The sequence below is a fragment of the Parasteatoda tepidariorum genome, chromosome 1, assembly GCF_982258835.1.
Source record: "Parasteatoda tepidariorum strain Cologne lab strain chromosome 1, Ptep-v5.0, whole genome shotgun sequence".
NCBI classification, from domain to species: Eukaryota; Metazoa; Arthropoda; class Arachnida; order Araneae; family Theridiidae; genus Parasteatoda; species Parasteatoda tepidariorum.
The window spans coordinates 28307304-28329758 of NC_141755.1; the positions used below are offsets into that span (position 1 = coordinate 28307304).

Genomic DNA, 22455 nt, shown 5'->3' on the forward strand with positions numbered 1-22455 from the left:
GGGTATTCAGCCAGATTAAAATAACTTGATATTTGATATAAAGAAATGTCTTACACAGTTGACTGTTGGTGGCAGAAGTGAGGCTGAGATTGCGACCCCTACTAAGGAAGATCCATTTCCTCCTAGAACCGACATAGCAACTCCAGCTCCTGAAGGAAGTGCAATCAAGCAGCCAGCCCACAAACTCCTCAACGCACCTCTGAAAAAAGAATTTGAAACATTGAATATTAGTTTGATGCAATCTGCCCTAAACTTGACTGCCAAGAAACTAAAACAAAAAACTTTTTATGCAAAGAATAAAAATTCTTGGAGTCAATTCGTGCGGCAGGCGAATACATTTTCGCACAAATGTCTTGTTTTCTGTTCGAAAATTTTCCGACAGATGGTGCTGCGAGTCCCTTCGACATTTTCTTGCATTTCATTTTTAAGCATGCAAATTTTTTCTTCAGATTACGATATGCGAATAAGATGTGGTGACTGGTTTTTGTTTCAGTATGATTAATTAGTTCTTGTATATTTGGTGTTGATTGTGCCTTGTGTTATATGTGTTCTTTTAAGTACTTAAGTGAAACAGTTTCCCTGTATTTTTAAAAATAAACCTCTCTATCTTGGTATTGTTATTTGTTTGATATCTTATCTTCTAATAATTACACACCATCTAACGAGCAAGCATTAACTCTAATAATTACACACCATCTAAAGAGCAAGCATTAACTCTAATAATTACACACCATCTAACGAGCAAGATAATGAAAACTGTTTGGTTTTAGGGGACGAAATATTTTGGCTTTCTTCTAAAAAGAAATGAAATCGTGTCTTTTTTTGCAAACATGAAAGTTGAAAGAAGTCTTTCTGCAAATTTCACGTTTTTTAAATTAGTTATTAAAATTTCGAATTATAATTGGGTAGACTATATTTGAGGGTGCCCCTTGATTCTCGCCAAGTTGTGATCGCGGTTGATCGCCAAGCTGGGCGATGTTGAAACCCAATCGTGTTTATGATTGGTTTAGATTTTAGCGTTATTTTTGAATGTTCAACGATTGTAATTTCAGAGGTCCGTTAGTTCTACGTTGGATACCGGCTGGTAAGGTTACTTTTGAATCTGGTCAATAAGATCGAAGGTATGTGGGCAGTCATAGAAAGGGATTTAAGAAAAAAATGTCACAGCTACTCCGGTATTACAGACGCCATTTTTGATTCGCATTTCGTCGAACTTATGTGGCGATGGAGGTACACAGATTCTATTCTTGATAAATTTAGACAGTATCTAACTGTTATTAGATAATTCTGTGCACCTAAATCTGAGAATATTCAAGCTTAATGAAGAAGTGAGTTGTTTTTTTCCTTTTCTTTCTGCTCCTACTCCATTAATTTTTGCTTCGAGTCAAAATCCTTTTTAATTGGATTTATTAATTTTGCTTATATTGGGCTCATTGAAAGCTTTATTCTATGTTTTGTTGAAATTTTCCAATGTTTTATTGAAATATCATCATGTTTTGGCACTATTCCTGTTACCACGGTGTTCCGCGCAAACAGGAATAGTGCCAAACATAAGTCGCCAATTTCGCTAAGGGTCACCCCCAAATATATTTTTCCCTTATAATTAGATATGGAATTAAATTTCCTTCTATTTTAAGTAATTCCGTCTACATTAAAATTTCAAATTATAATTAGATATGGAAGGATATCTAAATGCGTTATGTGGTTTTATTAAATCTATGAACATAACTAGTGAAACTTTTTTACTCACCTTCCTGCCATTTCAGGAGTAGGCCATTTTCCAGCTCCCCAAGTTTCACTGAAATTTCCACAAATGAAACCAAATAGAAAACCTGAAACAATGTTTTAATAAGATAATAGCTATAAATTGTAATAATATTAAATCAAAATTAAAAAAAATGGAAATGTGCTTTCAATGTATAATGGCTATAAAATGAACTAAAACGAAAGCCGACGACCTTTAATACATTTCGAATATAAACCAGAAAGTTTTTATTTTTATTTTCAAGAATATTTTTCGCTGCACATTGAAATTTTGACATAAGAACTACCTTGACGTAAGATTTTTAAGTATGAGCTACCAAACGATTGCAAAGAATTAAATAAATTGATATAATTCAATGAAATTTAATAGTTTTTGTGATTACAATGTTTCGATTCTATTGCAATCTCTGTTTATTAACAGAAGAGGAATTAATGTAATGAATTAATATAATGTAGTTCAAGGAAGCATTGTTGGCATATTGTTAATACAATGTTTCAGTTATACTATAATCTGTGAACTACATTGACAGAAGATAATTGGAATAATTGTATATACCTGAAATCAAACAAGTTGTAAGTCCTATGAGTTCTGTTCTTAGAGCCATTTTTATCAGCTTCTTGTCTCGAATAGTTATACCAAATGTGAAAGCCATAATAGGGCCCTAAAATGAAATAAATATTTATTTTAATGAAAGGTTTGTTAAGGATATTCATCGAAACTAACATTTATTATATCAGGCTAAGTTTTGTTTTAAAATGGCGCAAAACGTCGTAATGAATAAAATCACAGTGTTTATTATCTTTTAAAAAATTTAGTATTTTTTTTTAATATTTTAAAAAGTAATCCTTTGCTACTTTGTTCAGACTCATAAAAATATGAAATTAAAAAAAAATATTCAGGTGTAAAAGATATCGCTGAGTAGGTGATTTTGTTTAAAAACATGTCAAATATTCGTTTCAATAAAGTTATTTGTTCGTTTTAAAGTTCAGACCGATTATTTTAAGATAGTTTATCTAGTTTAAAATTAAATCTTTGTTTAGAGTTTAGGCCACTCAAACTGTTGCTTTTTTTTCATTTTCTTTGGAAAACAGATCTTTAAAACACACCTTTATACAAAATTATCATTAAGTAATGAAATGCTTACGTCCTGTTTAATATTATACAGACTATTCAGAATTATTTGCACAAATTTCGAGAAAAGATCAAGGACGCAAGAACAAGAATTACCTATAACTTTAGAACAATGAAAATAAACGCAATTAAAACAGGATTTTTACAAAACTAAGTAAAGAAAAGGATACTACATAAATGCACAACAAAAATTTAATCGTAGCTTTACATAATATTTATTACATGCGGAAACTGAAATTTGAACGAAACGCGTATAGTTTAGTTCTTGGGAAATAACAATCAAAAGAGTAATTAAAGATGTAGTTGTAGTTATAATGAAGAATAGTATTTTTTTAATTGTTGTTTGTGGACTATCCAACTTCAAAATAATTTAGAAACACGCACATCAACTAAGCAAAGCTTTATCCTCAAAAATGTAATGCATTGGTGTTCTAGTTTTAAAAGAGCTGTAAATGTTTATTTCTGTTTAATTTTAGAACAGGGTTGTGTCATGGTTTGGTTTTAAGAAGGTAACTTTAAAAAGGATACCTGTATTTTACAATAAATGTAGTATTTAGCAATATTTAAAACTGCAAAAATAAAAAATGTCTATGCATCCTTTTCTTTAGAAAAATTTTTGTATGAAAACCATGAATTTTTATTGTTCGTACAAACAACAAATACTACAGAGAAAGGCAATAAAATATTTAAAATAATTTCAAGTTACCATAATAGGTGATATTAACATAGCTGCTACGATGATAATTGCACTGTTCTCACTAAGACCAAGAGCTGCTATGCAACTACAATAAGAAATAAAAATAGTTAAATATTTCACAAGGGAGTATTTTAAGCGAATATTTCACGAAATATTTCATACGAAAGAATTTGATTTATAACATTTAAGATAAAATTATTAAAAATAGAATACCTTGCGATGAAAACAAACATAATGAAATCAAATGACAAAGATCCATCACTTCTGACTCGCTCGACGACCTAAAAAAATCAAGGAATTTAACTAAGGGAAAAATTACTTTAATGAATATATTAATAATTTATTAAATTTCAGCATTTTTATATGAATAATTTTATCATGAAAAACTTCTAGCTTTTCTAAAACAAAAAATTTTGGAAAATTATTTCGTAAACATTTTATAATATTCAACAATATATTCCAAAAGAATATTAAATATTATAACATTTATTTCAGAATTAAAATAATCCGAAAATGAACCATCAAAATTAAAATAGAATACAATTTTTTAGGACGCGACTTTTTGATCGTGAATGAGAAAATCTGAGCTCATTATGAGAAAAACCGGAAAACCCATACGCAGAAATTTTTTAATGAGTGTAAATCCAAGCAGTTTTTATATGAATAACCGTTCTCTAGAGTAAATGCAATTACTTCATACGAGAATATTCACCCCTGAGTGTAAAAAGAAGCAAACCACACGTGGATATCCATTTCCGAGTGTAAATACAAGTAGTCCATAAACGGATTTCCACTCCAGAGTGAAAATACAAGTACTCCCAATGTAGACTGACTAGGGTAAATACAAGTAGTCCATAAACGGATTTCCACTCCAGAGTGAAAATACAAGTACTCCTAATGTAGACTGACTAGGGTAAATACAAGTAGTCCATAAACGGATTTCCACTCCAGAGTGAAAATACAAGTACTCCCAATGTAGACTGACTAGGGTAAATACAAGTAGTCCATAAACGGATTTCCACTCCAGAGTGAAAATACAAGTACTCCCAATGTGGACTGACTAGGGTAAATACAAGTAGTTCATGCATGGATTTCCGATACCGAGAGTAAATGCAAGTAACTGATATATTGGTTACAACCCATATATGAATATCCGCTCCCCAGTGTACATACAAGTAGCCCTTATATGGAATCCCGCTATGGAGGAAAAATACTATATCTATCATAATTATGAGCATAAACAATTGATGCATGGCTTTCCACTCCCGAGTAGCATAATATATGAATTTCTTCTCTCAAGTGCAAATACAATGTAGTTCATAAATGAAATTTTGCTCCCGATTGTAAATGCAAGTAGCCCATATGGTTATCTGCTTCAAATTTAAGAACAAACAACCTATAAATGAAATTTTAGTCCCTGGACTAAAGTCCAGGTTTTTGGAGGTTATGATTTTAAGTTTAGTAAAAACTATAAAATAAAATATAAAAATTTTATTTTTCATAAAATCGAGAATAATTGTACTTACTTGTGCAACTGTTAATCTTGCGGTGACAGATTTAAGAAACTCTTTTTGCATTGCTTTAAAACCTTTTCCCTTCTTTTCTTGTAATTGATCGTCTCTAAAATAAAGTACATTTAATTAATAAAATTTTTATAAAGAGAAAAAAAAATTAAAACTAAGCAAGTTGGTAAAAAAAAAATCCATTGGAAGTAAACAGTGGGACCCATTTAAATATAGCCATCTTGATTTGAACTGGACGCTAAGAAATCCAATATGAACCAAACATATACATTAAGAAAGCCTATATCTGAACACATATTTGCAAGGAGCAACTCACTTCCTGTTGCATCACCTACACATGAGAAAAACATCAAATAAGTAAAAAAGAAGAGAAAAAAGTGTCCAGCCGAAATGAAGTCAATTCTAATTATAGTTAAACCATTCGCCATATTTTTATATGACCTAAAATGTGTGATGTTGTATACCATTTACCATTTCCAGGAGGACAATAAAATCAATATAATGATATGTTTCAATCATAGCAAACTTCAATGCAGCCACAGACTAAAACTCCTATTTTGTACATGCAGCCTTACTGAGAAAAACCCTTAAGTTTTCTTGAAGAATGAGGTCATGAAAAAGTCTTACCAATCATGATATGGATCCCATTATCCGACATCCCCCACCTGCTTTGAGAATTTTGCAATTTAAACTTAAGCATTCTCTTGCTGGAAAATCCCATTCGGGTCAGTATTTCTTCCTTCAAATGCCAGCAACAAAAAAAATTGCAATTTTTTTTTCCTTTTGCAATCACTAGGCTTTAGGCAAAAGACCAGGTTAAGTTTACCACCACAGCCGAAGTCATTCCTCAACATGAGTCTCCATATTGCTTTTCATTTCAAGAAAATTTTCTCTCCTTTTTCTCATCTTCTGTTTCATTCTATATATCCCATAAAAATTTGCGATGAAAAATTTAGCACTAGTAAATGTCTATCCATAAGCAAAAGAGAGTAGAAAATAAAAGATGACCCATACAGTTCTGTGTGCTATTACAATGGCATGAGAAAAGGAGAGGATTTCTTCTCTTATATACATCAATGATGGTACGATGGTAAACTTAATCTAGCATTTTCCCTTGGCTGTATGTATAATCAAAAAACGCTAGAAATCCATTTATTGCCGTTTGCTTGGAGAATTTGAGGTCAAAATTGGATTTTCCTGTAAAACATTTACGTTTCAAACGTTACATTCCATTAAAGTTGTGAAGTCTTCACAGTATTGGTTTTTGGATATGAGATAGCAAGCCTTGAAGGGCTCAATAAATAGGACCATTACGCCAAGAGTAGCAGTAGTCGTTTCAGAATTAAAAGTTGCCATCCCTGTAACCTAGAATAATATCGACGATAATATCCAACAGAATTTAGTAAATGGCTCACAATATCATATATTTCAAGTAATATATAAACATGGTGGATATATAAGCTATAATCAGAAGTGGCTTCATTTTGGTTGGGCACTTTTTTCCCTCTTTTTTTTAAACTTATTTTATGCTTTTTTCTTATCAAGATGGAGCAGAAAATAAATTACACCTAGTAAATATGTCTTTCATTCATAGTTATCGCTAAACTTGGTAAATGGGGAAAAGTATGGAATATTTATTAAAGTTTCCAGTCTTATTTGTATAATCTCCAATTCGTAATGTCGTAATGAGGAACACAATTGTTTTGTGGAATAACAAAGTCCCGATTCAAAAAAAAAAAAAAAAAAAATGATTGAAAATGATGCCCCACAATCTTAAGAAAAACAGCAGCGTTAGGAATAACAGGAAAGTGTATACCGGCTATGGGCCCTAATTTTGAAAAAAATTGCGAGGGAAATATCAGGCAAGTGTAAACAGGGCAATAGCCCATATATTTCTGCGGGTAAATATCCTGGTTAATCCAGTTTTTTTAAGAAATAATTTATTATAATTACCACGATTTTTGGCGAATGTGACAAAAAAATGCAAATTTATCACGTTTCCTAGTATGCATTATCCTGGTATATCCTGTATTTCTCTCTCTGATGATTTTTTTTAATGTTAAGAGCCTTTTGTCTAGTATATATTTGCCCGGTGTTCTTTTCACTGAAGATTTTCTAAGATTAAGGGCCACTGCCCGATAAATACTTGCCCACTATGCCGTTCACTGACATTGTTCTCTAATCTATCCCAAGTTTGTACTTCATAAACAGTTTCTAAAAAAATACTTATATTAAGGAGGAAGTTTGGAATTGTAGGGCTAATCAAAATACGGTACGGGTTTCTGAATAATTACAGGTAAATTACAGGATACGAATAATTACAGGTTAATCAAATTTAGTGCATGTGATGACTAAGAATAAACTCCGTATTTATCGTATTCACTGAATTTAGTGATAACCATCGCATTTACCAAATGTAATGGTAACTAGGAATAATCGCCGGATAAATCACTGGTTCGCAAGAAAATATATTCTTAAAAATGAAAAAAAAGGCCGATCGGATGTGAAGTGGACAGGGAGCTGACCATACATCAAATAAGTCCTGGTTTCGAATCCCGGACAAGGCAAGGATGTTCTTTCGTTCTCTGTGCTATGCGTCCTTACTGTGGGAGCAACATTGGCTTACCTAGTATTATGTCCCTGAAAGAGTGGCCCACAAATCTGTCCTTCTAATACCTGAATAACTAGTGTCAATCGCGTGGGCATTAAAAAAATAATGATAGTTTTAATTCATAGATAACAAATAAAATAATAGGAATAGTTTATTAGGTGTATGAGAAACACTAAATGTTTTAGTTTTGAATAAAAAATTCTTAAATAATCTCGTTTTGTTTTGAGAAGTTATTATTTTAAACCGAATAAAGATAAGAATCGAATTTTGAAACTTAAAGAATATATAAATTTTTTCTCACTTTTCTTTTTCAGAATCTTCTCCTTGGTCATCTTCACCATCACCATAATCACGATAAAAAACATCACAGGGCATAATTCTGAAAAAGAAATTTCATCTAAAGTATGCTCGTAATTCATGTATTATAAGATATGTTGGGATAAAATGGTCATTAAATAGTGATTGTGGTATTTGCTAAATAACACAGTTCAGCAAAAAAGAACTTTTTTTAAAAGAAATTTTGAAGTTTTTTACATACATTGAAGGAAACAGTAAACATTCTGAAATTTAGATACACCATTTAAATTTCGTGAATTCACAAATCTATATAAATTACATTCATAAACTAATTCTAGTAATTAAGTATATGAGTATTTAAAGGGTGGACCCATTCATACATTCATTTATACACAAATCGTAATTTTGACCTGAACAAGAGAACGATCAATCTCCAATTCAGAATCCCAGAGGTATAAATTTGTTATGGAAACTTGGTGGGCTTCGTGACTCGAAAGATTTAACGTGCACCAGTCGCCATTTACTACACGAGGAGTCTTCGGCCGGCGGGGATAGAACTCACGACCACTTAGACATCGGCCCAACACCCTACAAACCAGGCTATCCCGGCCGACTATATTATGACTATATGATAACAGCCGATAACAAATTTGAGGCACTTATTGAGTACGTGCTTTTTTTTACTTCAGTTTTTAGTAAAACTCAAAAAATGTACATTAAGATAATCGAATAACCCGTTTATATGAAATTATAACCATTATGTTGTATAACGAAAAAATTTACGTACAGTGCGCGAAAAAAACGGACCACCCTGGAAAACTTTTGATCTAATGATCGAATCTTCACGTTCTAGGACTCCATCATAATGGTTTGAGGGGGTGACCACAAATATGCTAATTAATAAGTGCAGACAATATTTTAAATTACGAAATCAGACACAAAAACGTACTTTCTCGGAATAAACATACCCTTATTTTTGACGGATACGTTTTCTTGACCCCCAAAATATGAGAAGTATGGGAAGTATGGTCCCAATAGTTTGGCCAGGAGAGTGATCCAAAGTTTGGACCCCTTAATGGTAACTTTACTTTTTGCGCGTCTTTCGCTATAACTGGAGAATTTTTTAAACAAATTCAAAATCTTTGCACACAATTATAAAACTCATTTATCCAAAGATAAATCCAAGAAAAAAATAAATTTTAGTTAATATATATTATTTTATTTAGTAATAGTCGAAAAAAAATTTAATAGTAGTTGACAATTTTTTACGTAATTTTAAATTATCTGATATTACACAGCAAAAAAAGACAAAATTTGAGCTAAATCGGTTGAATAGTTAGTGAGAAATCAAATTTTAAGAAAGACATATATTTAAAATTTGATTTCTCACTAACTATTCAACCGATTTCGTTCAAATTTTGTATTTTGCCATGTAAAATTAGATTCTTTAAAGTTATGTAAGCATCTATATACCTTACTACTCTAAAGTTTTTCGACTGTTATTAAATAAAATAATAAAAAATAGTAAATATTTACTAAAATTTATTTTTCGCATGGAATTATTTTTAATAAACGAATTTTGTAATAGTGTGTAAATTTTTTTTTTTAATTCGTTTAAAAAGTTCTCGAGATATGTCAAAATACGCACTCTCCTGATCAAACTATTGGGACCATATTTCCCAGATTGCGGCTACTCCCTATATTTCAAGGTCAGAAATCCGAATCCGTCGAAAAAGAGGTATGTTTGTTCAGAGAAAGTACGTTTTTGAGTCTGATTTCGTTACTTAAAGTATCGTCTGCACTAATTAATTAACATATTTTAAGTCACCCTCCCGAACCATTAAGATGGAGTCTTAGAATGTGAGGAGATCAAAAAAGTCATTCTGGTTGGTCCTTTTTTTTTGGTGCACTGTACATATTTTATTATATATTGATGGTTACTTGAAATAGAAGTATATTTGGTAAAAAATATCGTACCCAATAGTTGAGAGTCCTTTTTCACCTATTCCACGTTCTTTTATGGTCTGAAGAACAAAATCACATTCCATACCAGGTCCTTCACAAGGAAAGAATATCTGATGGAATGTTTGATCTTTTGATAATATCCATACTGCATCGTAAATTGCCAATTTTTCTAGGCAATCCTTCAAATGCTGTAAAATAAAATGAAATCAACTGTTAATTTTTTTAAAATGTCCTCATTCATTTTTTGTTACGTAGAATTATAGAGAATTAAAATTGCAAAATGTGAAAATACAGAAAACTACTCCTAGTACCAAGATTACAGGCGTGCAACACTGTTCCTTCAATTCATGAAGGGCGATGAAAGATCGTTTAATATCCAGATTTTGGACGTATACGTACAAGTTCTTTGAGTCAAAGTTTGAAGAGCCGCGATGGATCAGGGGATAGAGCGCTCGCCTCCTAATTGGGTGAACCAGGTTCGAATCCCAGCGAAGGCTGGTCGATACAAATCCGCATCCAGCTTGCACCGACCACAGTGCCGGCGTGAAATATCCGCAGTGGTAGAAGAATCATAGGTTAGAGTCCCTTTGCCGTTAGACTAAACGTGGAATGGTTCCATGAAAATGCGGGTTAGTTCCATCAAAAAATCCTCCACGATGACAAATTTATTTCAAAACTTGATCAAGGAGTTCCATTGTCTTCTGGATTTGGTTCAAAATTACGAGGCTACGGAGTTGAACATTAGTAGTCTAGAGACCCGAAAATTGAACCTGCTGTTTAACGACGGTTATAAAATAAAATATATGCCCCCCAAAAATTCTATAAATACCCCAGCTGTTATTATCAACAATGGGGTCTTTCAGGTTGGTGAAATTTTGTTTATTAACAGGGATAAAATGACTTTTGACTCTAAATTACTTTTAAAATCTAATCAATTTTGGGACTTGTTCTAGTTACTCTCGAAAGTTCTAGTCTAGTTCTAGAAATATCGAATGAAAAAGTGGAAACGACTTTTTAACTCCAATTTATTTAAAGTCTTAGAAGTTTTGGACTGACGCAAGAAATATAAGGTAAAACAATAGGATAATTGTAGTCTGGCGGATTAGAGAGTTTAAAAACAACTTTAAACTCGATTTTATTTAAATAATCTGATTCCGGATTCGAGAGTAAAAACAATTTTAGACCAGAATTTAGTTAAAATTAGCAATATTGGGAGCGATTTTATAATAAAGAGTTAAGTCTGGATTAGAGAGTAAAATCAACATCGATTTCTAATTTATTTAAAATCTTGCCGATTTTGTTAGTGATTTTGAAATAATAAAATAAATAATAAAATTATTTTACTTCGAACCAGTGAATAAATTTTTCGGGATTCATTCACGCGACATGGAAAAACTTAAATGAACTATAACATTGCTAATACGTGTTGAATTCTACTTCGTTTTTTAATGTCTATTAAATGTTTAGTTTGTTCCTTACCCATTCAAGACATTTTTCGTCATCATCATCATCATATTTTCTTTCTTTTTTTTCCGGCGGGGAATTTGAACTATTTTTATTGTTCCGATAATTATTTTCTTCATTGTGTATGTCAGCTTGAATTAAACCATTTGGTCGATTATTTTCTAGAAAAAAAGAAAACATTTCAAAATTAATTCATGATGAAACAACTAATAATATGATTTACTTCATTTCTGTTTTGAGTTTGAAAACTTTTATTAGAACAAAAAAGTTCCAGATTTTAACTCTCTCTTACTTGCACAATGTTATTGGTCATACATCATATATATAGCACCTTACGTCATTTGTCATATCATATACCATGTTGGTAATATATCATACCTAATTAAACCATTATGTCGTTCAAATTTTCTACCTCTTATATAGTATAAAGTTTAACCATAATATCTGGCAAATTAATTCTTTTTAAAGTTAATTAGACTGTGCTTTTGTTCAATAAATATTGTTTGGAAACCCAGAACACGGTTCAATTTAATATGTTGTTAATATTGAAACAAATTTACATGGTATTAGGGTTCGAAGTACCGACATTATGATTCAACGTTAAATCGATTACTGTGAGACTATAAGTGTTCCGTTACTCTGATGAGCTTTCCTTATATATTTACAAAAAGCATTTAGTACGTTCATTAAGGAGCATTTCCCGACTGGCTTTTATAATGGTCAAGTAGCTGACCTCATGTCATAAAGGTTCGAATTTAAATCCAGGTCAGAGGGATAGATGTTCTTCTCTTCTTCGTTCTGTACTATCGATTCTTATTACTGTGAGGGTATTGTTGGTTTACCAAATATGGTGTACCCCGAAAGAGTAGCCAACTGATACCCACTGCCCTTTTGGTAACCGAATGATGACTGTCAATATTTGACTTTCACCATATGTAGGCCATAGATAAAAAAAATACGAAGGGGCTTTTGCAAATATACTAAGAAACCCTGAGTAAAGCCTAAAAGCCCTTCCAGAATATTACTATTCAAATTTATTTCATTTATTGGTACACATGCATATGCAAGCTTCTTTCCTCAGTAAGGCTTATAAGCCTCTGTCAAGTTTAAGACTTCAAGTTGACAGCGCAGTTTAAAGAAACATAGGACGAAGGGTTAGGGTGGGATTCGAGCTCGATATCTTCAAGCTGCAGAGAACTGGGCGGGTAATACCGCTTGGCCAGGAAAGCCCTCTGCAAAGATATACGAAATCTTGCACACACCAGCCAGAATAACCTATCGGAAAGAAAAGCAAAAGAAAGGAGGGGGAAAGTTTTAGCGGGCGCTGTAAGCGTTGCAGCAATTTTTCCTGTAGTAAGATAAGCAAGAAGTGGTTGCAGATCAGATTACATGTGATTTTCTAGTAACTGATGAAAAATCTGTAATGCTACTAAGTAATTTCTAGTAAATTTTTGAAATATTTTTACAGTGCAGGTTTCGACTTGTAAGATTTCATACCTGTTTTTCCCCAAATAATTCATCTCACAGCACTTGTATTTTGTCTAATAAGACGCAGTGATCAAACTCATTGTTCTAAAATTTCAGTTTTTGGACTACCTATTAAAAAACTATTTTTACCTTTTTCAAGCAACAGCTACAGTAATATTGTTTTGAAGTACCATATTTTGCCTACTTTCGACAGCGAAAATAAACAAGGGTGCATTGAAACTAATGAACGATTGTGTCTCAATTTTATTACCCTTTTTCTACTACAAATATATAATAGAGAAATAAATTAAAACAATTTAACATGCAATTGATAATTAAATAGAGAATTTTGAGTTTTCTTACGATTTCCAGCTACTTTTATTAATTCCTTTTCATTTTCATCATATTTTTTAAAGTATGAATAATTTACTGGAATTGGCGATATACAATGGAATAAAGTAGGGGCAAATAGAGGTGGGAATTTCTTTTTTTAAGATTATACAATTTAACTTTAAAAACAGTTCGTTTCTTTCCTTATTTTGATCTTTTACTATTTCTTACATGATTTGTGAATAATATTAGAATGAAAATGTAAGTTAGTATAAGAAATTGCTAATTAACGAGTAGTGTGTTATGTAGTAATAAACTTTATATTAAACATTGCTGTTAGTTGATAAAATATATCATTCTCTAGCTTATTCTGTAGCTTTTAAAACTCAAGCAAATAGATTATTTAATTAATTAGTCTTGGAATAGAACTTGGTAATAGGTACTAACTGAAATTTTAAAAAACATAAATAAGCTATTTACTAAAACTCAAAACTAATGGATAAATGGTACTAGTTCGATTTAGAGAAATGCAAAAAATCATCGTTCTATTATTATCGCCAATAATTAATTTTTGCAATCTGTTCTAATTGAAACAAAAAAAAATGAGCTATGTACGGAAAAACAAATTTAATGGATATACTGTACAAATTCGCTTAGAAAGAGCGTAAAAAATCAGCATCTTATTATTGAAATAATTCTAAAGCATTTTAGAAGAAAAGAATCTAAGAGAGAATTTGAAAAAGTTAATGCTTAACTCTTTATAATTTAATTTTATTGAAATGTGAATCTAAATCTTAAATGAAGTCCTTTCTAACTATATATGTTAATGTATGTTGCACTCCTACATTCCTTTTGATTCATTAAAAGAAGAGTGCAACATTGTGCAAATATTCATTTCATAATAAAAGTACTATTTCTGCATTCGATTCAACAAGAACTAATAGAGAAAGTAAATTAAGTCACCTGACACTTGCCATTACTTTTAAGTGATTAGCACCAAGGCTATGAAAAACAGTGTTAAACTGACAAATAGTTAGTAAAGAATAAATTTGTCGATTCACGCAGGAATCGGCAGATAATAATGGCGATAAACAAACTTTTATGTTTACTTCTATTATCAACTCTCCCGAAACAAAAGTTTAGTAGTAGTAATTCAATTATGAATTAAAAATTTGCGCACCATTACACTTTTTTTAGAAGAAAAACATTGCACACTGCAATCAATCACAATAAATTAAGGAGTACGTATAGTATACATATATTACAACTGGCGATAGTAAGCTAAGTAAATATAGGAGTACATAGTAGTACACACATTTATAAAAATTGCTAAGTTCAGTCCCAATTTTGCCCATGTTGGAAAATGTTATGATAGAAATAACAATTAGAAGTTTGGTTTTTGAAATATATGACTTTCTGTTTATGAAACATTTGCTTAAGATAAAAGTTGCATTTGATTTGTTTGGACAAATATATACATTAAAATGTGCGGCATTCGAGAAACAGCATTATTGTTAAGGTTTTTCCCAAACGTATGCAAAAGCTGTTCTTGTACTTAAAGGCATGCGCTATTTCTTACATTAATTTTCGCGCATGCGCTGTTAAGCTTAATTAAGAGTCAGCGTTAGCGTTAACGGGAAATCGTAAAGTAAAGCAAAAGCTCTCTACTATCTTGTTGAAATACCGTATTTTGCAAAATTTCGTCAGAGGAAAGAAGCAGGAGTATTTTAAATTTAATGATTGGTGGTGACTTATTATTATCCTTTTTTACTATCAATATTTGACCTGAAAATAAATGGAAGCAATTTTTTTGAGTAACAACTGCGTGAATATTTCTTCGAAGTATCATTTGCTTTCGACGAAGGAAAAAAAACTGGAATGAATTGAAACTAATGAGATATGGCGACTATTTTCTACCGTTTTTTACGATCAATAATTGATAAAGAAATAAATGCGAGCAACAGCTATGGGAATACTGCCTTGTAGTACAGTATTTTACCTGCTTACTAAAGAGGAAAAAAAACTACGGTGTATTGAAACTAATGATTGATATTGCGTTCCCGGATTTGCGTAACTGTAACATTTCAATGTCATTTTCAACATTTAGTATACTTTTGTGTGGGACAAAATAGAAATCGTCTCTTTTTTATAAATAGATAGTATACTGCTCTTCTTAATTCTACTCGAAGGGGATTACACGAGCTAAGACTACTGATTCTAATCTGGCGTTTACTCGAAGTTGTAAAAGCGTGTTTTATAGCCTTATATGTATTGTTTTTCCGACTCATTTCTTTCATCTCAGAGGGAAGCGAGGTTTTTATTTCTGTTGTGTGCATTAATGTGGCGTGTTGTTTTATGACAGCAGGTTAGAACAAGCAAATATTTTATAAAGTTATGTTCCAGCTGCGGAATTGATTATTTAAATTTTCTGTTAAGAATAAAAGGATTTCTTTTAGATTAATCATTACATAATTCATCTTTTATAGCATTTTATGACATAGAATTTATTTATAGCCACCAAAATATTCGCTGTAGCAGTTACATTGAGAGAGTTATTTTTGGAATGGTTGTGGATCAGAAATATTGACAACAATATATTTTAAGAATATTCAAATGGTCCTTTTAAATCAATATATATATTAACTGGGCTTCGATGTGCATCAATTCAAAACTCGCATTGGCTGCAAATACATATTTTATTGGATAAAACACTGATACGTCAGTGTGTAAAATATATAATAACAAATTAAATGTTTTTTTCACGTTGGCAACAAAGAATTAAAACTGCAATATATATCTAGATAGTCAGTAGTTGTAAGCATGAATGCATAAACGTACTTGTTTACAAAATTCTGATTGAAATTTTCTTTTCTCGAATGAGCATTGAAAATTCGAATTAAACTAAGCTCTAAGTTTCGAAAAAATTAAAAGTCTGAAGCTAACCAGTAATTCAATCAAATAGACTGAGTTATATATATCCTTTAATTTAATTTATGAATTTAACCAAAATATTCTGTATTTCAACCATTCATTTGGTAATTTTCCCTTACATATAGTAATGGTTTACCGGAAATACTGATTTCTAAAAATTATAGTTCTTATCACCATGCGTTTAGTACAAAATACAAAACTGAAAAGTAGATTTAACCAAATAAATGGTTTTTATGCTATGCTCAAAGGTACAATGATGAAATTGCCAAATTTTACCACGCTTACCATATATTATCGCAATTATAAAACCATATTTTCTTCCTAATTTTAACAAAATCCTTACTAAAGCGTAGCGGGAAAAATTACCAAGCTTTTGGGGTCGAGAGAGAACTTGAAACACGGCTCTCTTCCTCCACCATAGAGCGTGAAACACCATAAATTTTACCATATTCTGGTAGTTCTGAACATATTTTTTTCTCATTGTAGAATAAGATACATAAGTATAAAATTAGCAGTTCTAAAGAAACTGCAAAAGCAAGAAAAGAACATTTTTCCAAGAAAACAAAACTTTTTTCTTAGGGATAATATTCTCACATTGCAATTCATAAAAATCATATTGATAAACATGACATAATTAACCACACCCTACACTATAATTCATGATCCGACTTCTTTTAATTAATGATTTGAAAAATCAGAAAAATTCCCTCTTTTGTTTTGTTTCTTAGCATGCTTTTGGTATATAACCAATATAATTAATTGGTATATAATCTGATAATCAAAATGCTCATTTGTATTTGAGTAGGGATCATAAAAACAAACTGGTAAGAAGAGTTGCTTTCCTTTAAATACCTCAAATATAACCACGGTGAGTAAATAAATCAGTATATAAAAACACAGTTTTTATTCTATTTGAACTTTTCGTAGTAAAACGATTTTTACACGCATTGAACTTTCTACTTCAGTTTAGTTCAACTTAAACGAAAATATAATTTACCTAAAAATTAACAATATTGTAAAGTATTTTGGTTAAAAGTACCAATGTATTCTGTTGGCAAAACACACGAAGTTGTTGTCGAGTGAATGTGGATATTCATATGATGAAATGAGAAAGTTTAAACATTTTCATGGAATACAGTACCATCTCGATACGGCAAACAACTGAAAACTAATTAATTATAATACAGCTGTAGACAAGTGACACTTTTTGCACCAAAACGACATAATGAAAAGAATTAGTAAAGTGGCCACTACTTTCAAACATGCATGTCTTTATACGATTTCATTAATTACATGCATATAAAATGACATTACTTGTGTCATCTGTGAAAAAATACATTTGTTGCCAACACATGACCGAAAGCTCAATTCTGTTAATTTAATATTCTAAAAAGAGTAGAGTACCTCTCTGGCATCTTCTATTCTTGCAGCTATATTTTTTAAAGTATAGAAAAAATTTGAGTCAATGTCGATTTTTTCCATAAGAAAAATTTTAAAAAAAATCATTAAATCTAATAAAATTTTCATATCATTAATCATGAAAAAAAAATCATTTTGTTTAACTTGAAATTTTTTGTCTATAATGAAACACTATAGTTTACTACCAGGTCTGATTCCCGAAATTATTTGAAAATTATTAAAAATCCCCTCGCTTGTTTCGTTTCCTGGTATGCTTTCTGTGAGGGATTGTTAGAAGAGGATTGAAACAATCTGAATATGAAGCGTTGCCTATTTGTACATACATAAACACCAACGGTTAATAAATAAACCAGTTGTTAAATGCACATTCTTCATGCATCTGAACTTTCCGTATAATTCATATCGCCTGTTACTTTTGAATTGAGAAACAGTACAGCAGACTTTAAACGTAGTGTTTACATTACTCTACTAACCTAAGTGCAGGCTAACAGTCAAATATCTAAAATGTGTTCAACACTACATCATTTTAAGAGTGCAACAAATTTAAACGATTTTTTTAAATCAACGCACTCTACACTTTTTAACAGTACGTAATTATACTTGAACTACAATATAACGGAACCAAGGCTTTTACTAAGTTTTTTTAATCAAGTTTGCGCAAGTTTTTTGGTGCAAAAAATTTATGAAACAAAGATTAAATTCGTACCAAAGTACCAATTTAATCCCGAATCTATTAAACGAGTACAAATTTCATCTATGTTTCATTAGTCTTTTTAAACCAAAAAAGTCTCAAATGAGTCAGAAGTGTTGTTTTTTGCAATAATACGACACTTCTTTCATTGTGATAGATTTCTCACGCCGTTATGTATTGAAACATATCACGCGTAACACGAAATTATCATCAAACGATTCATTTCAGTCATATTGCTCAACACGAAATTATCATCTGCTCCATATACCATACGATTTGCGAACCGTTCCTGCTTGAGCAATGATTTGAAAAGTCTGTGAAAAATCGAAGTTTACCCTCTGCTGGGTTTGATTCTTAAAAAACTTTCCGCGAGTGGTTGAAAAAAAACTTTTTTTTATTTAGACATGGCTCGTTAAAACATACTAAATAAGTATTGCCTTCTTTTAAATGCCTCAAAAACAATAACGACGACTCAATAAATCAGTAGTCAAGCGCCTATTCTCCATTGATTCTAACTTGGGTATAATTCATATCGTCCTCTAAGTTTGTTTGTAGTACTGTTCCACAGTAAATATCAGGTATTCTTTTAAGTAACTAAAATATTTTTTGACTGTGCACCATATTAATGTTACAGGGACATTAAATGATTTCAAAGATTCATGTGTACCAAACTTTTCCAATTGTGTACTGCTAAAATGCCCAAACAAAATTTTGCAAAAATGTGTCAAAATAGCACCGAAACAAATAATTGTGAAATTAGAAATACCGATAGTTTTAATTTTACTTTCTGTTTATTTCGCTACAGCTTGTGACTTTTAAGCTAATGGAATGCATGTCGTAACGTGTCACTCTGATGGCCACTATGCAAAGCTTCCTAACTCCCTCTGGACTAGTTAATATTAGAAAACATGTTGGAAATAAACTGTCTGGCCTTGAAAATCTCAGATTTAATCAAGACATTAAATATTCATTGCTTAATTGTGCACAAAATATCATTCCTGAAAAGTCATAGACGAGCTACTTTTATTATAAATGATTTTTTTAGAACAAGTCTAATCTCCCTAATGGTTCTTATGCTAACCCAGGAAATTTAGAAATACTAGAATTTCAATGAAAATGAAGTAGACAGTTTTATTTTATGTGACAAAATAAGAATATTATGCGCATAATTTGCATGTGATGTAGTTGTCTTCATCCTCCTCTGCATTGCAACTTCCGTGGGTCCAGCATAGACACACATCAAGAGAAGAGAAAAGACTGACTTTATGTGGTCTAACCCCGGCGGCAAAAGTAATCAAATTAAGACATAATTGCTACTATTAGACCAAATTCTTCTTGCTTGTTTGGTTATGAATCTTTAGAATACCTATGGACCTGTACTTAAGATGATTTTTATAATTGTAGCGACCAATTGATAAGGATTACTTAAAAATAAAAGAATATTAGAGAGTAGGCAACAAAAAAAAACAAATTTATCTATACCGATGCCATGAATTCATTATCAACAACTAGCCTATACGGCAGGTCCTTTTTCGTGTCTAGTAGACCATAATTCAGAGTCTGTTTGCTAGCAAATCTAATTTCAACACAATCGAGATATCCAGTTTCGCCCTATTACCCGGTCTCATCCTAACCTCCCTTATATTCTGTTTCAGTTTTGAATGCATTAAAGTTTCGAAATTTCCATTATATTATTTGTTTCAGAGCTGTTTTGGCATATTTTACAGCGTAAACTTGATCAAAGAAATTATTGAACCATAACTTTTACAAATAATTCATCAAGTTTACATTATTCTTCAGTTCAAAATACTGCTAAATCAAAGATTGAATTGGTATCAAAGTACCAATTTAATCTTGAAGATTTTTTATTAACAGTATACCTTAAAAATATGTGTAAGAAGTACTGTATTTTTAACAGCATAAAAAACAGCAACATTTACTTCCATTGTGATAAAATTCTCACGTCGTTATTTATCAGAATAAGTGACATCACGTAACACGAAATTATCATCCATACCAAAACACAATCATTTAAGTCATATCGTTTAACATGGAATTATTATCCACACCAAACACTACATAATTCGCGATCCGTTCTCGCTTGAGCGATGATTTGAAAAATCGGAAAAATTCCCCCTCTGCTGGTTTTGTTTTCTCTCTGTGGTAGTTGTCAAAAGATTCATTAGTATTCAGATATCTCTCATCAAAACATAGTGAATAAGAAGCACTGCCTGTTTATAAATACCACAGCAACACCAACGATGGGCAAATAAATCAGTCGTTAAATGCACATTCTTCATTTATTCGAACTTTACGTATAATTCCGACCGTCTGCGAATCTTGGATTGAGAAATAAAAATGGCATCATTGTCTAAATCTTCTGCTACGTATAAGCAAAAGGAAGCACAAAATGCATGAGCAGTGTGTATGAAATTTACAGACGCGTCTGCATTGTTATCTTACCTAACTCATGTCTTAAACAAGCGGAATATGTTTGCCCATATTAGGCAATTCAGAATAGCCGTTGTGTTAGACGGCGTGACAGTTGAATGAGATTAAAATGATATTTATGTAATTTGTTAAAAGAAAAAAAAATACAAAATGTTTATTTTTCACGTGGATTATTATTCTTACATTTCTTATGGGAGCATTTTTAAGCAAATTGTTTTATGTCTTTTTTTTTTCTACTACTCGTTGCAAAAGAAATTAAAATATGATTGCGAATCGCATATTTTATCATAGGTAAAGTTAATTTTAAAAAAATAATGAAATTAAAAATATAGTTATAATAATTAAAAGAAATTAACTATTATTTTCATCGTATTTTCTAACAAAATGTATTTTTAAAAAATGAGAACATATTTCACGCAATTTACAGACTCTCTGAAAAAAGGAAAAGAAATGAAATTTCGAGCTATAGGATTCTCAGGATTATTGGAACAAACCCTAAGGTTAGGTTGGGGACATCACAAGGATTCAGGTATGCATTTGATTCAACAACCCATGGTCGGAAACGTCTTTGTTTGCAGCTAGGTGATGTTGTTCACAAGAGGGATGGACCAATTCCCTGGCCACTGCGCTCTCTTGATTGAAGCAGCATGAATTTGCTTCTTTGAGGTGCACAGAAAAGTTCTTTGTACGCAAAACAAGTGAATTGAGAAATGGGTATGGTAACAAGAATTGTCTGCGCTGCTACGGATATCTAACAGAATCCAATTCCGTGAATCAATTTGTGTGAGTCCTCCAATCCATAGCCCGACGGTATAACGCATGCATCACTAGCAATGATGGAAACTTAGAACATCTTTTATAACATTTTCATACATCATCTACCACAGAACATGAACATATAATATCCTTGACCAATAAATAATTCAGATGATATCAGTCATGTTTCTCTTTGTTTCTTGTACTTGTCATACTGCTTTCCCATGACTTTTTTTTTACCATGGGTTGCTATGTAATTCTGAATCCTTGTGTTGACCTCTATTTTCCCTTAAAGTTTGTCCCAATAATCCAGGGACACTCTGTATTATAGTTTGAATAATTCTTAAGACATATAATATAGATGTTTGCTGTCAGTTGGAGTGTTTTAAAGTTACTTTTATAATTACTTCCTAAAATCAATAAACAATTCAAAAAAGAGAAGCAGAGTTACTCCATATTGGTTTGAAAAGCACCACTTGCAAATTTTTAACTAATATGTTTTTACTATTCACGATAAAAATAAATTTGAAACTGACTTTCTCAGTATAACTGCTATTACCAATAATTTCTCATTAAGGTTTTATATTAAACTTCCCCAGAAAATTATTATTTTTAATTTGGGTCTACTTTGAGAGATTTTAAGATATAAGGCCAAAAACAATTGGATTAAATCTAAAAACTTCTAAAAAACATTAAACATTTAAAAAACTTTTTTTTCCTTTTTCATTTGCTTGTAGTTTTTAGCCAAAGACTTTTACAAAACGCTGAAATTAAAATCAAAAAAAGTTTTTTTTCCAGCTAGGGCAAACACATAGCAGCTCAGTAAAAGGTTAAGGAGAAGAGCCGATAATTTTTAATCTTTAATAAAATTACAATTTTACCTACTTTTCATGACATGCAATAAATACATCTTTGGTTGGTTGATTTTAAAAAGAGTTCAAATCAGTATTAAGATCA

At 31.2% G+C, this 22455-nt stretch overlaps 1 protein-coding gene across 5 annotated transcripts in view; it reads right to left on the minus strand.

Moving 5' to 3' along the window:
- Window positions 1–22455, minus strand: part of LOC107437981 (uncharacterized) — an 84677-nt gene that overhangs the window by 15421 nt on the left and 46801 nt on the right. For all 5 annotated transcript variants that reach the window (XR_015432971.1, XR_011636638.2, XM_043041607.3 and 2 more), the window contains exons 2-10: window positions 11469–11614; window positions 10002–10177; window positions 8029–8106; window positions 5120–5213; window positions 3807–3874; window positions 3603–3678; window positions 2321–2426; window positions 1751–1832; window positions 55–199 (exon numbers count right to left, since the gene is read on the minus strand). Coding sequence is in view for 3 of the 5 variants with exons in the window: in XM_043041607.3 (XP_042897541.2) it covers window positions 55–199; window positions 1751–1832; window positions 2321–2426; window positions 3603–3678; window positions 3807–3874; window positions 5120–5213; window positions 8029–8106; window positions 10002–10177; window positions 11469–11614 (971 nt within the window). In the remaining 2 variants the exon portion in view is untranslated. The remainder of the gene's footprint in view (window positions 1–54; window positions 200–1750; window positions 1833–2320; window positions 2427–3602; window positions 3679–3806; window positions 3875–5119; window positions 5214–8028; window positions 8107–10001; window positions 10178–11468; window positions 11615–22455) is intronic.